Genomic DNA, 15,772 nt, shown 5'->3' with positions numbered 1-15,772 from the left:
GATTAAAATTCGTTCACATTCTTACTCGCAGCTATAATCGATTTCTCCTTGAAAATTTTCCCAATTTAATTGATCCCGTGCCCCGACCATCAACTGCAACCCGTGGGCCCCCGGGGGGGACTTGAGTGTGACTTGGAACTTGGCTCCTCCCTCAAACACCAAACGGGCCGGGCTCCCACCCCGAAGCAAGTCGCTGCGCTGCGCAATCAAGTCCCGCTCTACCTTCTCGGCAATAATTTATGCTGACCCGTACTTAATCGATGTGTAAACGACACTTTATTTTGTCGTACCTTTAGCCATCGTTCCTTTCGCTGCAGTGAATTATTTCCCAGCAGGTGTCAGTAGCTTCCGAGCAAAGTGTAATCTTGTTCCCGAATTTGACAGAATTTCAACATGGCGAACAATAGTAGCGGTGTGGGTAAGTTGCCTCTTTATTTGCCTATTTTTGTGTGCCGTACGTTTTTCTTGTTGTTGTACGTTTCGTCTAAACGAATTCCGATGCTTGTGAATCTGTTTTGTCTATGACAAAATACGGCTTTATGAAGATTTGTGGTCTAGCCTTAAATTTCTACACCGGCCAGCCCAACCGCCATTTGTCTCGTCTGTAATTGTCCTAGAACTTGTCATTACTCCTACTCTTGATTTGTTTAAAATACCACCTTTCTTATTGTTAATTTAATTGGATATGATTTTACCGACTATGATGTATCTGGAAAATATCAGGTGACTGAAAACCCTTTGTCAGTTTTTATCTTCTGGCCTACCGTCGTGTCAATATTTTACACTTATAAGCATTGTTTTGTTCATTCAGAATCCCTTTGTCCATTTTCTTTAAGCGTTTCTCTTTTTCGGCTTGCTGTAGATGTACTGTTAACTTTTCTTCTCAAAGACATAACCTTGAATTTGTACTCTAACCTCAACATTCTGCCTATAAGTTGTTTGATCACATCTGCTAGGAGACCCTCCCTTATCAGCTAAATAATTCTAGATATTGTACAAAGTAACGCTTATTTTCAAAGAATTGGTTGTGTTCCTTTTTTAAATCCACCAATCACATTTTTTCTTGGTTTAGTCTTGTTTCATGTACAGTCAACTCAAATAATTTGTGTTTATTTTTTCAGTGGTTCCCCGGAACTTCCGCCTGCTTGAAGAACTGGAGCAGGGTCAGAAAGGTGTTGGTGATGGAACCATCAGCTGGGGTCTTGAGAATGACGATGATATGACTCTTACTCATTGGACAGGAATGATTATTGGACCTCCTAGGGTAAGTCACAAAGTTGCTTCAGTAGTTGATGGATTGAGTTGCTTCAAATCTTTTTCACTGAAAACTTATTGGGTGTATGGATTATTTTGTGTATATTACTAGTATTACTTTATTACGTGACACTGATTCTTTACCACCAACCTACATTACCCAGTGGTTGCGACACATCGTCATATGCTCTTGTCTTGTCTCAGAATATATAACATACAGACATTATCTTAATTTTTTTCTCACATGAAAACTTAAGTCAGTAATGGAGGTTTTTGTGGGTTTTTTCTCCTAGTTACATCATAACTATACTTTGGAAAACACTTCACAAAATTCTGCTTGCTATCATTTGAAGTCCTGTACCCAGCCTAAAAGTAGTTGTAATAGAGGATCAGAAGAACTATTTACTAACTGTTTTACAAACTCAGATCAGTCTTCCAAAAAATCATATATTTTTTTCTTGGCATTAGAGTTCTTCTGGAAAAAATAAAATAAAATAAAATTGCATGCTTCTATTTTGCTAAATCTGTGAACTATGAACTACATGCTGATAGTGCTGCTATCTTTGGTCAATATTGGTAATCGTTGTTTCATCAATTTCTTTTGATCATGGAAAACATACAATTCCTGAGACTGGAGCAGTTACTACCACAAATTGGCATTAAGCTGGTGGTAAAGAACAAGTATACTCTTAAGCACACAATTTTCTGTCTCATGGCTCCCCTGTTTATTTATCATTTCTTTTCTCCCTTTCAGACTCCTTATGAGAACAGAATGTACAGTTTAAAAATTGAATGTGGTCAGAGGTATCCAGATGATGCTCCCAGTGTCAAGTTTATGAATAGGATTAATATGAACTGTGTTAACAATTCTAATGGTGTGGTAAGTATTAAAATTTACAATTTTGAACTTGAGGCTAAACTAGAAATGTTGCTCATACTCCATTTCCTATTCCAGGTCGACAGCAGAAATGTTCCTGTGCTCTCCAGATGGCAGAGGGATTACACGATCAAAACTCTACTTCAGGAGCTGAGGAGGCTCATGACCATGAAAGAGAACATGAAGCTCTCACAGCCCCCAGAGGGAAGCTCTTTTTGATATGGCATCTCACTTGTGCTCAGGTCAGAGAATGTTGTGATGGTGCTGCAAGAGACATTGTATCAAGTGAAAGAAGACTACTAAATTGGAGGGGGGATGTGGGATTTTGGGGAGACTTTGTAACGTTGATGTGATTGTTAATGTCATTCAGAATTAACCTTGAAGCTATGTGCTCTTTCTGAAATCTTATGCATTTAACATCAGACACGATAGCTGTACAATCATAGCTGGATTTTTGAATCCTGTCTACACAGCTTACCATTTTAATTTTTTGATGTTTTCTCCTGTAATGCAACATTGTTTTGGCTTCTATTATGTTCTCCACTCACAGATTTGCAGATGCCAGTTGCTAAGTTGTAATTTTTATCATCTTACGAAATGCAATGAGTCATTTTTAACTACGGGCACGGTCCTGAATATTGGGACCTTTCTCAATACACTGTTGCTTCTGTGCAGCATTGTACCCTTAGATGGTGGAACTTACTTGGAATTAAAAATGTACCTAATGTAACTATTATAATTGTGATGCTGTGTAATGTTCAAAGAGGTTTTTTTGTTCTCATTAACATATATACAGTATTCACATCTGTAGATGGTCTTGTTTTTATCCCTTCCTTTCCTGCAGAGTGGAATTTAAAATTTTCCATATCAATGTGTTTTGAAACCATGGAAAATGCTGAGTAGACTGTTCTAGACAACTAAATATTGATCTACCATGTAATAAATTTGTACCCTTGTAAATTTCCATTGTGAAATGAAATTTTATTTTCCATGTTGATTCTGTCAAAACTCTAGGAAGCCTGGTTAATGAATTTTTCTGTATCAATTTATAGCATTTTATTTGTGAACCCAGTATCTCTTAAATTAGTGCTACCAAATCTGAAACATTATTTTTCTGGGGAAGACCACTATCACCATTAAGATACAAGTGGTGCTTTTTGAAGACCAAACCAAAAATATTTGATACCTCAGTGGCATCCCGACCTAGGTGTCATATTGACCGAAAGAGAATGGTAAAGTTGGAATCATATTTCTGGGTCTTGTGTCAAATTGGGAATATTTTCAAAAGTACTTAATTTTTTCCTGCCCTCGAAGGAAAAATTTGTCTTTACTACAGGATACAGTAGCTTTCAGGCGTTAAAAAGAATATGCAAATTACTAAAGCATTTGTGTTCTGATAAGTCGGCAAGTCTTGGAAAATAAGTTACAAAAGTTAAGATAGGTAAGTATGCATTGTAATAAACTAAATAAATGAGCAAGCCCAGGATCAATGACAATATTTATGAAACAGAACATGGGAACTATGAAATGGAACTAATGCATCACAAGATGTTTGCTAGAGGAAGATGTTCTTCTTTTCAGGCAAAAACCTAAATTGATCCAGGAAAACCTAAATTGACATAGGAATACCACTAACAGAAAGCAAAGAAAAACAACTACTACTTGAGTAAGTTGAGGGTGTGATTTAGATTCACTGCCCGACGTTTGTTTTGCATCACCTTACATCTTAACTATTCTTGATGTTCTGGTCAAGGCACCTAGATAAGTTGTGGTTTAGTTCACGGTTTCATCACAATGACAAAGTGATGTTAGTGTCAATATTTGGTCATTTTGGTGACCTAATTCGAAATCATTTTGCTATCAAATTATGTCATTTGATATCAAATTGACATGAAAGGAGGCCACAAATATACCAAAATTTTGACACTGACATCCTTGACGTCATTTTAAGAGAACTGTGTTCTCTGGGTGGGTGTAGTGGTCAAAATGGTTTTCTGGCCACGACCATGTTTTCTGAATTAGTGCGACACTAGCATGCAGGTCTTATGGGTTCTTTTTGCATCAAATTTCTGTGGATATGATAACATATCTTTCCCAGTGCCCAATAATCACAAAACACTCACATTTACTTTTAGTCATTTGACTGTCTTTGTCAAAGAAAGGCTCTTTCTGCCTAAATTTTGACTTGCTAGTCCAAACAGGCAGAGAGAGACTCACTTTGACAGTTAAAAACATTCAAATGACTAAAAGTGAGTGTTTGGTGTTAACTGTGTGATCATTGAGTACTACAGTACCTTTATTAAACTGACTTCTAAGCTTTGCCACTGTCTAATAGCTGCCCTCTGCCTCCATTTTATTTTTCATTGTATTGACATTGACAATAAAATTCCCTTGACAGGTAAGTACTCTTCTGAATCAAATTTTGCTATTTTCAAAACTGTGTTCATCTGCTATGAATAATACAACATTTATGAAATTGCTAGAGCAATCACACCCCACAAAGACATTCACTTTTAGTCTTTTTACTATGTATTTAATGACTAGAAGAGAGTATTTCATGATTATTGGGCATCCCAGTCAGGAATTTTATAGCACTACACAAATTGAAGAAATGAGCTTTTAAAATACAAATATAAGAAAAACTTAAGTTATATATACTGTTGTGTAAAATTTCAGGGACAGAAGAATTCCATAGTTTACCAATAACTGAACATCAATAATTTTTCTTTCTTGTTTCGGTTTTTCTTTGGGTGACTTTCCTTTCATCTTTGGTAGTTCTTGAGCATTGAATTCTCCTTAGACTGCAGTTTGATTATGTTTTTCCATTCTCGATTGTACTCACAAAAATGTTTTCTGTTTATAAGTATTTTAGTGCTACTGATTTTAAGCATTTGATATGCAAACCCTGTTCAAAACCCCTGTTTATTTAGGATTATCAAAGCCCATTTTCATAACAAAATATGTGTTGCTTTTCCCTTAAACACATTGGAACATATGGAACTGGAGTGCGCAACAAAGCACAGTCATTAATAATTAACACCTAGCAGCACATGGGGTGCCTCTCACTACAACTATTAGGTATGTAAGTAAAAGGTTTCCTATGTTTTGTCGACAAAATTATAGCCACTTATCAGCCTTCGCGGTTTCCATACATACTACATACATCTAGTTGCTTCTTTATAGTTTTCTCCAAATCTATACATTGTTTTTCCAGTCTTATGAATGAATTAGTAACGTGACAAGTCCGATGCATTTTGCCAATGTCATACACACGAGTGCGCCGTAGTTCCCTCCTCTGCTTTTGGATTGCTTGAGCCCGTCACTGCGTCCCCCCGCTTTCGCTGAACCAGCCTGTCCAGGGTGCCCACCACTTCGCTCTGGGCCCTCCGGATGGCGGCCAGGACCTTCCGGTGCTTGTTAGCGGCGAGGTGTATGTTGTACTGCTCGAGGCCGATGAAGGGGCGGCCGCACGGGGCGCAGCGGTAGGTCATGTGGCGCTCCTCGGGCGTGAGCGCCATGCGCTCCTTCGCGGCAGGGCGGATTGCAGCGTCGGGGTCCTCACCGCGGAGCCTCGCTTCCACGATGGCGCGCGCCGGGGCCGCCACAAGCTCCTCCCAACGTAGAGGGTCCGTGCCGTCCAGCGGCCACACCGGCGGGACCTGAAAAACGATGTTCTTGGAGAACAGCCACTTTTGCGCACGGACGCTTCGCCGTTTAGGGAAGGTTGGGGGGGGGGGGGCGTTGAGCCTACAGCGATTTAACAGCAGTTATCGGCGCCACTAACTGACGAAATTTGCCAAAATGCTACGTACTGGGTAAGCCAATCCGTCAAACAGTGGATCCAGAAAGCACTAATGCACTGCAGTTATAGGTGTGATATCAGTGTGGGACTAGGACACTATGGCGTTAATCTGCTTCTGCTTAGGGATCGTCCAGAGAGTACGTCAGTTTTTATCAGATTCTTTCGGCAAATTACGGGCTCGAGTTTGACGCCAGTGTGACTTAGGGTAGGCCACCTCCAGTACACGCACGCCTTGAATGTAATACGTTGCCTACCTACCAGGCGCTATGGGAGCTTGCACAGGCTGAAATCGGCAGTTTTGTCGTAACGATAATGAAAGCGGCACTTTCTGGATGATCCCAAGCCATGGATGCAATTTGTACGAATTTGTCCAACGTTTACGTGACTTTTTGGCATATAATACTCACATCTCTGTTCTGGACGAGTAGCCGGTTGCGGATCCATCGCACCTGCTTGTTCGCGTAGTTCATTGTGCGTTGCTTGAGCAGCCACACGCCCTCGGCCAGGGCCTTTTTGGCCTTGTCCGAGGTGCGTTCCTCTGGCGACAATGCCACGTACGGCATTAGCTCCTTGAAACCGATGCTCTGGAACAGGCTCTTCTCGAAGTCTTCACAACTGGAACAGAAAAAGGAAGCAAAATTGATAAACAACGCTATGATGCGATAACGGGGTAGGGGACAAACAGGTCCCTGCCTTCCATCCCCTTAGGGGTGGTTACCAGGGTTTGCCGAAGGCTGTAAGTGAACCATAAGATACCCCGAATTCAAGGTCAATTTCTTTAACGTGGGACAATTTTGCTTAGTTCAAGGTAACGATTTAGTGGGTGTAAATATCTGGAGGAGCTTGCCAGTTAAACATGGTTTTTATTATCAGAACACAACTGGATTTGTATGTTTTCTTTGAACACGTTTAAAGCAATCACATCTTTTTTTACACATTTCTGCGTTGATTCGAAATCTTCTGTACATTCATAATTGCACAAATTTGTCCGAAACGTAGGTTAAGTTAACGCTTAACTTCGCTCGAGCATTTGCACAAAAACGCACAAATACAGTAAGCGTGAGTATACACCGTGAATATGCCCTAGTGCAGTACAAACGAGTACTGTAGAATCGGGTGCGCTGGATCTGCTGCCCTGGGGTTACGCCAGATACGAAACTTGAAATTGTTTAAATGTGCGTCATGTGGGACGGGGCGTGGCGGGGCGTGGCAACACGTCCGGCAAGGGGAAGCCGAGACGCGATTTGGATCTTGCAGGCCAAATACTCGTCCAAAACGGCGTCGCATCATATCGCCCAAACTCATCTCCCCCCTCCCCCTCCCTCTCCCCAAAATTAACAAAATAAAATAATACCAACCACATAAAAAGTACATTGTCAGGCGGAATCATGCACGCGCCGATTGCACACGCCAGTCCAGTCCACTGCAGGTCCGCATGACCTGTTATGAAGCCGGCAGTACAGAAATAAAGAGATGAATTCGCAAGTCTCGCACGATTTTAGCTGACGTGCCCGTCGCGACGGCGGCGCGGCGTGTACGGAGGCGATAAGTACAACCGCCGACCCCAGCTGTGTGCGGGTCAGCGGCAGGCTAGGTATCAGCGCGCGCCAGTGAGGGGCCACCGGGGGCCACGCAGTGTGCTTGCCCATACTGGTAAAACAAATCATGGAGCTTTGCACACTTTTAAGAATTCAAATTCAAATTTCCAGTCTAACACCATTAGTTGAGCACCACCATGTGCCAGTTGCACACTTTTCTTATCAGTGATATTAGACTGAAAAGCGTTATCCGTCAAAACTCTGGAAACTCAAGTGTCGTACAGTATAACACCTTTTACTGCAGCCACTGTAAGTTTCTTACAAAGACCAGCTCTTTGTAATGAACAAAGAATTTGGCACCTTCGTAACACAAACAAATCCGCTGAATTGCGAAGGGCTCGGCTTCATAATACGAAGAGGTACTCTTTGTAATACAAAGCAAATCCGTTTGTAATATGGGGGTTCCATCCTTTGTACGTTGCAAACCCCAATCCTTCGTAAGACGAAGACTGCTCTTTGAAAGGAACTAAGAGTGGTACTTACTAATGCACTACAGTTATTATGTACTGGTTATAAGTCTGGACAGGACACTATGTGTACTACAGTTCTTTGTGTATCCATGGGGGCTATCGCTTAGCCATGCAATGAAAACGTTTCCTTTTAATTTGTCGAGGAAAAATTCCTTGATTTCATGCGTTTTGCACTGTTTCAAGGCAAAGATTTTCTGGGTGTTAGCTAAGCCGTTTCCCGCTGTGTGCTAGCTAAAATACAAAATTCTTATTCCTCATAAGGAAAGGAACAGCAAACGCGCGGCCAGCAATTCCGAAAGCATCAGCAATAAGTGGCAGATTAAGCAGCCGACAACTGAAGTGTGCGACAAAACTAGGGGGAACTGCGGGAGACACGTGCAAGACCACGTGTCGTGCCGTAAGCAAAATCCGAAAGAAGAACAAAGACACACATAACGCCCCTGGCCACGACGGGCGTTGGTTTTATCCAGCTCACTTCTAATTACCACGCCGCCGGCACCTTGCTCTCATAAATCACGCATTCAAAGCGCCGTCACGACGGAAACAAAACCAGCCCGTGCACCACTACTGGTTTGTATCTCCATTTGAAATAATTGTAGTCCTCCTAAACGATGCTACAAACTTGCTAACAGCTGGAATGTTCATCAGCATGCTGGTACTGGATGGAGTGTAAGTTCTTTGGGCTTAAAAAAAAAATATTTTCTTTGAAGCAAAGTACAAAAAGTTAACTATGTGGGGCAGGGATGCCCTGTTCCAACATACAGGGTGGCCCACAGACCCGGGACTACAATTTTGTTTATTTGTACCGCATGCAGACATGTAGACGCCTTGCCTACTCGCTTGGGGCTATCAGGCGCCAGGCGCCAGGTGCGGGATACTCTGAGAGTAAGGTGTTCATTTTTGGGCTGTTACCGAGATGAGCTCTGCTCTAAAATGCAACAGGTGGTGTTGAACTATGACGCCCCCCCCCCTCCCCTCCTACTGTACCGCTCTGTCTGGTATAATCGACCCTAACGGTCGTTTATAAAGAGGGAGTTTGTCTTACAATCACGGCAACGTCTCTCAAACAATCATATGATGTTCGCCAAAAACAGGGCGAAGAAAAATGAACGGAGCGGGGTACGATTTTTCACATATGACAACCAGACGCGTGTGATGATGACGAACTCTCGAGCAGCATAATGAATTGAATTCAATGAATGGAATTTTTTTGGCGCTCGCTGGCGACCCTTTATTGAACGCTTCATCTTCCTGCACGATAAGCAAGGCCCCGAGCTTCAATAAATTCGCTGCTTACAACATGAAGAAAATAAAATTAGCGCGCTCACGGTGATGAGGGGTGGGGCCCGCTTTAGGCCCGCTTGAGTCCCGGCCCGGGCCCCCGGGGGGTCATGCACCTTGGAGTACAGTACGTATCAGTCGTGTTGCCGAGACAAATCTGACCTTCATAGGAAGCGAGGCTCCCACTGCGTCACGGCGCTACCTGTCGGCCACCGGCTCAAACAAAAGTTAGCGCGGAGTTGTCGGCCAGCAACCAGGCTCGTCGGTCAGAACAGAAGAGAGCCTCACAGAAGCTGTGCGACAGCCGTCAGAGCTTGGCATGGTAAGGGCGAGGACAGATGACTCCTTCAAAATGATCCGTGAATTCTTGTACCAGGTGGCTGATTAACCCCGATACTTCTGTAGTTACGCTGTACCGCGCGCAAAAGTGCGGGTGGGCTTACCCATAGTCCCTGACTACAGCGCCTTCTGAGCCGAACGGGTAGGCAACCCGCCTGCACTCGTGCGTGCGGCACAGTGTAACTACAGAAGTGAGCGGGGTTAATCAGCCACCTAGGTCTAGTATGATATACCAAAGGTCCGTTTCTTTAGAAAGGGCTTTAAAAACATTAAAAACACAAATACAACAACAAAGTTAAAAATAGCAGTCACATCCCTGTAAAAAAAAATTGTCATTCCGTTTTGGGCACGTCTGGCCAACTTTACTCAAATACAGGGCTAAATAATTATCGTGTGTAAGGCACCATGCACTACGGCATGTGTGGAGCCGTATACACTTGTAAGAGTGCAACGCCAAGTTCACTTCCACGCTGATAAACTAAGTGTTCAACTGCTCAAAACTTGTAAGTGTGCAACTGCAAGTTGATTACTTGCAAGTGCTCAACTCCCCAGTCGTACACATGCAAAGTGCTTAACTCGGTAGGTGTGCACTTGCAAGTGTACAACTCCTCGGTTGAACACTTCCTTTGATTTAACGGTCACTGTAAAGGAAGTGCTTAACCGAGGAGTTGCACACTTGCAAGTGCACACCTACCGAGTTGAACACTTGCAAGTATTCAACTCGCAGTTGCACACTTGCAAGTATTTAACTTTGCAGTTGTACACTTACAAGTGTTGAGCAGTTGAACACTTAGGTCATCAGTGCATGGGTTCTACTCCGTAGTTCTGTACTTGTAAGTGTGCAACTCCGTGAACACTTCCTCATACAGGACGCACACCGCACATTGTGCGGGACGGACGTGTTCAACAGAGAAGCAAGTACACGACGAAAGTGCCCGGCGTTCGCCTCTATCACCCCGTCAGCCTCTGCAAGCAGCCGCAAGCCCTCCCTCTATCCCTCCCTCAGCGCGACGCCCGCGACGCTCGCGACGCCCAGCGCGGATGGTCGTCGCAGTGTGGCCAACTGAGCGCGACGACCGGGGGGAAAGATGGGAGAGGGGGGGGGGCAAGGCCGGGTCGGGCAAACTCACTACGGGGATGCGGACAGCCGAGAACAGTCAAAATGACCCGCAGCCACGCTCTTCCGCAGTTAATTAAACAGAGAAAGCATAAATTACGTAAGTATACATTTCCGAAACAGGCCTAATAGGCAAGCGCGGCCAAATTAAAAGACACCCCCGACATTGTAATGAAACCGAGTAGATCCTCCGCGATGCGCACCACGGGACAAAAATAACACAACACCAACAACAAAGGTATGCGGCAGGTGGTAAAATCGAAACAACGCCACAAATGGTGGCTCGGAACAAAGCAAACCTGCTCTATTAGATCCCTGGACAGATTTATTGCTTTGTTTCAATGGGATACGCGGGGATACGTTTTCCCGTGCGCGAGCGGCCTCTACGCGCGGCGAACCGGGGGCCGGAGCCTTTCGTACAGAAGGAGAGCGGTGGGGCGGGGCGGGGTGGGGTGGGGTGGGGTCTCTTGGAGGGGCCGCACCGCCGTGCCGGGCAGTGGCAATGGCAATGGCAATGGCCTAGGCCCCTGGCAGGCCCCAAGGCCAGTCCTGGCGATAAGCTGGGGGCCGAGCTGCGTGGAGCTGCGCGCCGGGCCGGGCACGGGTGTGCCGCACTGGAAATGGCAGAGGAGAATTAGACGCGGCGACACAAAGGGATGGACCAACCTGTCCTCGACTGGCAATTAACGGGGGAGTGGGTGCGGAAAGGTGCGAGTCACATGGACGGGCAGATGGATCTGGCAGACAAGAAGTAGTGGTTGCGAGTGGTTGGCGGAGACGGCCCCGACGGGCGCGGGGGAGGCCGTTACCTCCAGGTTACCTCCGGCACGCCGCACTGCCAGGCTGGCAGGCCAGGCCAGGGTAGACAGCAGTAGACAGGGACTCATACTTCCAGTGGCCAAGCGCCAGGAAGTCACTTATCAGAGGAAGCGCTCTTAAGGGCGCAAGTCGTCGTGTGAGGCAGCGAATGGCGTGGTGAAAATGACATGGATGGAAAACAGTGTGAGCGGTGGCACATCCGAGGAGGCGGAGGGGGCAAGTCTGAGAGTGAGAGGGTAAATGAGAGGTAGACAGAGACAGATATGAACTACGGCACGAGTTGAATAGTAAGCAGCGTGAGTAAGCAAATGCGGCCCAACCAATGGCAGGACCACATCTCCAAATATACAATACAATATCATTTTTAATGGCCCGTGGGGCGGGGCGTCTCCTCTCCACAGCAAAAAAATTGACTAGGGCCTGGGCTGGGTGAGAGGAATAGTGCACGAAGTACTGGGTGTATCCGAGCGGTGTTGCGGGTTTGCCTAATCCCTACCCCGGTAAGACACCATCGGGTGTCATGGAGAACCTCCCTCAGGTACACTGTAAATCCGGGGTGTCCAACAGGTAGGCGACAAAGTCCAGCAGTTAGGCGACATAAGTCGCCTAGTTTTGCGGGTCAGGCGACTTTGTCGCCTACCTGCTGGACACCCCGGATTTATAGTGTATACTCACGGAGTCCCTACCCTAATACATTAATTTGTGCCCCGGGCTATAAACCTCCATTCGAATGAAATAGTCAGAATTGCATAAAAGCAAATTCTGAACTCAAGTCGCAAACTAACCTTGGAACAATTGATTTGAGAAAAATCTCCTCAAGAGACTTTGCCTTATTGGTGGAACCATCCGTGTGCGCGAAAACCAGCCGAGAGAGACGGTACAAGCGTACCGAAACGAGCAACTTTTCCTCTCCAGCTCCAGCCGACAAGTTCAGCACCCGCCCAACATCAGGGGGCGGACAAATTCAGGACGCGAGTTGAGCCCGAGCCGGCGGGCGGGCTGCGGGCACTCCGAGCCGAGGAGGGCAGCGTTCGCCAGCCGGTCGAAGACCCCCGATACAACACACATCCTGGAACGAGCTCAACCCGACACGTCATGCGCTACATTGCCCTGGTGAGCATCGGCCAGAAAACTAAAACCAGGAGTGGAATAACAAAATGTGTCGTGTTTGGTCAGGTACAATGCGCCTGTAGTGCAAAATGAGCCCACACGGCTAAACAGAAACAGACCAGACATCTCGACCAGGCCACAAAGTCCCCCCTTCAGTTTTTTACCCTGCTCAAGTAGCTACAACAGTCAACGACGAATGGTGGGGGAAGCAAGCGTTGGCACGGCGGAGGGTTGTCTGTGGTCTGGTCTGCCCAAACCGGCGACACAACCGAGTGCCCTGAGCCCTGTTGCCCTCCGGAACAGTATAATAAAAAGAATATCTACTGTTCGAAAATTTGCGTTTGGTAGCAAATACGACTTCCTCGTCTTGGTGCGCATTGGCGCATTGCGCTTGCGCACGCCCGTGTTTGCCCCAGACCAGAACACCTGTGTGGGTCAGCCGTCTGTGAGCAGGGCCAGCCCGCGGGCCCCTTGGGCACGGTCGTGCAGAGCGCGCGGCCCGGCCATGGGCCCGGCGCGGCGAGCAGCTGGGCCACAGTCAAAACAAGCCTGTAATCACGGCTCTATGGCCTGGTGGAGGGAGCGGGTGGGGCCTGACAGTACCCGGCCTACAAGACAACACCGACGGGTTTGTTGGTATTTGGGTGGCGTCTACCCTAAATTTATTTCCGCCTTAATTCGTCAGAAATGGACCATGGACAACAACTGACGAGTGGTAGAAGTTATAAATGGTTCTGGTAATTTGACACCTTTGTAATACAAACAAATCCTTTATATTACGAAGGGGTCGACTTTGTAATACGAAGAGCACACAGCTATCAACAAACTGGTGCTCTTTGTAATACGGAGAAAATCCGTTTGCAATAATCGTTGGTTCTAGATCCCTTGTACGTTACAAACCCAATTCTTTGTAATATGAAGACCACTCTTTGTAAGAAACTAAGAGTGAGTGTCCAGAAACTTGTAGGAGAAATGGCACATGACGCTCGATGCACCCAGCCTCTTTACTTTCGAGGACAAAGGTGAACCTTTCAATAACTGAAATTTCAAGTTGGCGGTGGACAGAAGCGCTGGTACATCACGCAACGGGGCCCGTCCGTACACAGATTGAGCACGGCGCCCACAGCGGTACATTATGGATGTTTTATTTCTCACCACTCTGATCCTCGTGTCGGAGATGTATGGAGAATGTTCCGATCGCGTCTGCGTTATTGATCGGGGCGCACCACTTCTCAGAAGCCGCGCCACTCTCGCTGCAGCCCATTATAGAGAGAGGGACCTGTGCCGGGCGGGACGGGGAGGGGAGGGGCCTGACCCAGTACACACTCAATAAAAATCGTGCATAATTATGCACAAATTTGTACAAAATTATTACACATGCCGTGAAAAATTGTCGTAGCGGATACAGAAAAATTGTCCATCATGGAAGATCGCGTTGGAATCGAATGACAGTCCGTATCGAGCAAACGTTTGAAAATTGCGACAAATTCAATGGAAAAAAGTAGGATAAGCACACAGGCAAAAAAAAAGTGTGCATCTTTGCACTCGTTGAGTGTGCTTTTCCCTAATTAATTAGCACCATGCGGTTAAAAGATAAAGCACACTGCATAGCGTGAAAAGTTTACACGTTTGGAAAGTGTGCAAAAAACATAACAAGAGTCAAAAGTTGGACACAAGGTGCTGTGCAGTTGCCTAGATCTAAGCAACTCTGCACGTCGACGTGCAAAGTTTGCTACTTCGTGCGATGTAGGCGTGCGGGTGGGTGGCATACAAACACAGGTCCATAAGGCGCTGTGGTGAGCGACGGTAGACAAGCCCGCACGCACGTCTACATGCAGTAATAAGCATAACACAGGAAGGGGGTCGGTGGACCACCCTGCATGTTGTACCCGTACACCGTGCACCTTTGAAAGGCGCTATTCATGGCAAAATTCAGGCATTATATTACATATGTTTTCTGGATCTTCCGATCTGGGTATTCTAATTGTAAAGATAACCATTCAAAATCTGAAAAAATGAAAACAGAATCGTGACAAACGCAGGAAGCCCAGTGAGTGTGGCGTGTCCACCGTATCTCTGTGTCCCGGACGGATAAACAAAATGGGGCAAAAGACCACATCTGCTCGCGATGAGTGCGTTCAAGTCTCTCGCTCAGTACATACCATCGTTACTCTACTGCGCTGCAGAAAGTACGCCAGTGACGCCAGTAAAATGATGTGAATGGGACTGCACTACACTAGCAAACCAGTTAAACCAACTAGAGATTATTTTTGTTTGTAGCAAATGCAAAAGTAAAGTTTACGGTTAGCTCTGACTGCCGCTTGTTCTGCTTGGTAGACTACCGATTGACATGCTGACAATGCAATCGATTTTGCGATTAGTGGCTGGCTGCGCAGCTAGCGCCTAAAAGTGATAAGAATCAAAACTGTGTAGGGTAGACCCGGATGGACCACAGATCCCTCGCTCGTAAGTTGCGCGTGCGTAGTGTCCTGCAAACTGGAAATAATACAAGTGTACGAATGTCGCTTACTGCAAGTGCAAGTGAAATGTGTGCTGGAGTTTCAGAATAGCTGCCCGCTCAATTTTAACTGTCAACAAATTCGTTCACATCCCAATGTCACATGTGACACACCGTGCACGGTTAAAAACATCTGAATATTATTCAGACTAATTTCTTTAGACTAGGATGTCTGAAACGTGTTTGCATACTAATTCGTCCAAATTCTAATACTCAAGTCTGAAATAGAGAGGCCGCAAGGAGAAACATAACATTTTCTTCAGTTTTTAAATATTTAGACTTAGGGTTATGAATTTGTAATTAATCAGCCTAGATGTCTGAAATCATATTTTAGAGTAAATATTTGTATGAGTTTTCAGACTTAAGTATGTGATTTTGCTTCAGACTAAATTGTCTGAATGAACGATGTCGTCTGGGTGAACGACATCCATGTACCTGTCAGGGCATGCTGCGCGTTAGGCGGATTGCCAACTCACAAGTATACTACTTGCAGTTACAAGCAGTTGTTCACCAAGACAAAGTACTTTTTTCAACGAGTCTTCTTAACCAATATAAACCCGTGCTACTCATCGTTTCTTTTATCTTTT

The 15,772-nt window shown here is 45.4% G+C and overlaps 2 protein-coding genes across 2 annotated transcripts in view; one reads left to right on the top strand and one right to left on the bottom strand.

Annotated features, from left to right (window-relative positions):
- The first annotated feature begins 177 nt into the window (after positions 1-177).
- On the top strand, positions 178-3,176 carry LOC113212371 (ubiquitin-conjugating enzyme E2 variant 2). The gene is made up of 4 exons (XM_026431044.2): positions 178-418; positions 1,122-1,264; positions 2,009-2,134; positions 2,210-3,176. Exons 1-4 carry the CDS (start codon positions 394-396, stop codon positions 2,348-2,350), a joined length of 435 nt encoding a protein of 144 aa, XP_026286829.1. The 5' UTR covers positions 178-393; the 3' UTR covers positions 2,351-3,176.
- Positions 3,177-3,563: 387 nt separating this feature from the next.
- LOC113212378 (tRNA dimethylallyltransferase) overlaps positions 3,564-15,772 on the bottom strand; it is a gene marked incomplete in the record, with an annotated part of 168,624 nt that continues 156,415 nt past the window's right edge. The window contains 2 exon segments of the mRNA XM_052272900.1: positions 3,564-5,790; positions 6,341-6,548. Coding sequence (XP_052128860.1) covers positions 5,395-5,790; positions 6,341-6,548 — 604 coding nt within the window.

The sequence above is a fragment of the Frankliniella occidentalis genome, unplaced genomic scaffold (assembly GCF_000697945.3).
Source record: "Frankliniella occidentalis isolate FOCC.00 unplaced genomic scaffold, Focc_3.1 Scaffold229, whole genome shotgun sequence".
Classification (NCBI taxonomy): domain Eukaryota; kingdom Metazoa; phylum Arthropoda; class Insecta; order Thysanoptera; family Thripidae; genus Frankliniella; species Frankliniella occidentalis.
The sequence above is the reverse complement of the archived record's forward strand: the minus strand, read 5'-3'. Positions and strand labels throughout refer to the sequence as shown.

What these genes read in the sequence shown, in the direction of transcription:
- LOC113212371 (XM_026431044.2), top strand. Translation starts at nt 394, where the DNA reads ATGGCGAACAATAGTAGCGGTGTGG. An exon ending in TGATTATTGGACCTCCTAGG is followed by an intron (nt 1,265 to 2,008) that starts GTAAGTCACAAA and finishes TCTCCCTTTCAG; the next exon opens with ACTCCTTATGAGAACAGAAT. An exon ending in TTAACAATTCTAATGGTGTG is followed by an intron (nt 2,135 to 2,209) that starts GTAAGTATTAAA and finishes TTCCTATTCCAG; the next exon opens with GTCGACAGCAGAAATGTTCC.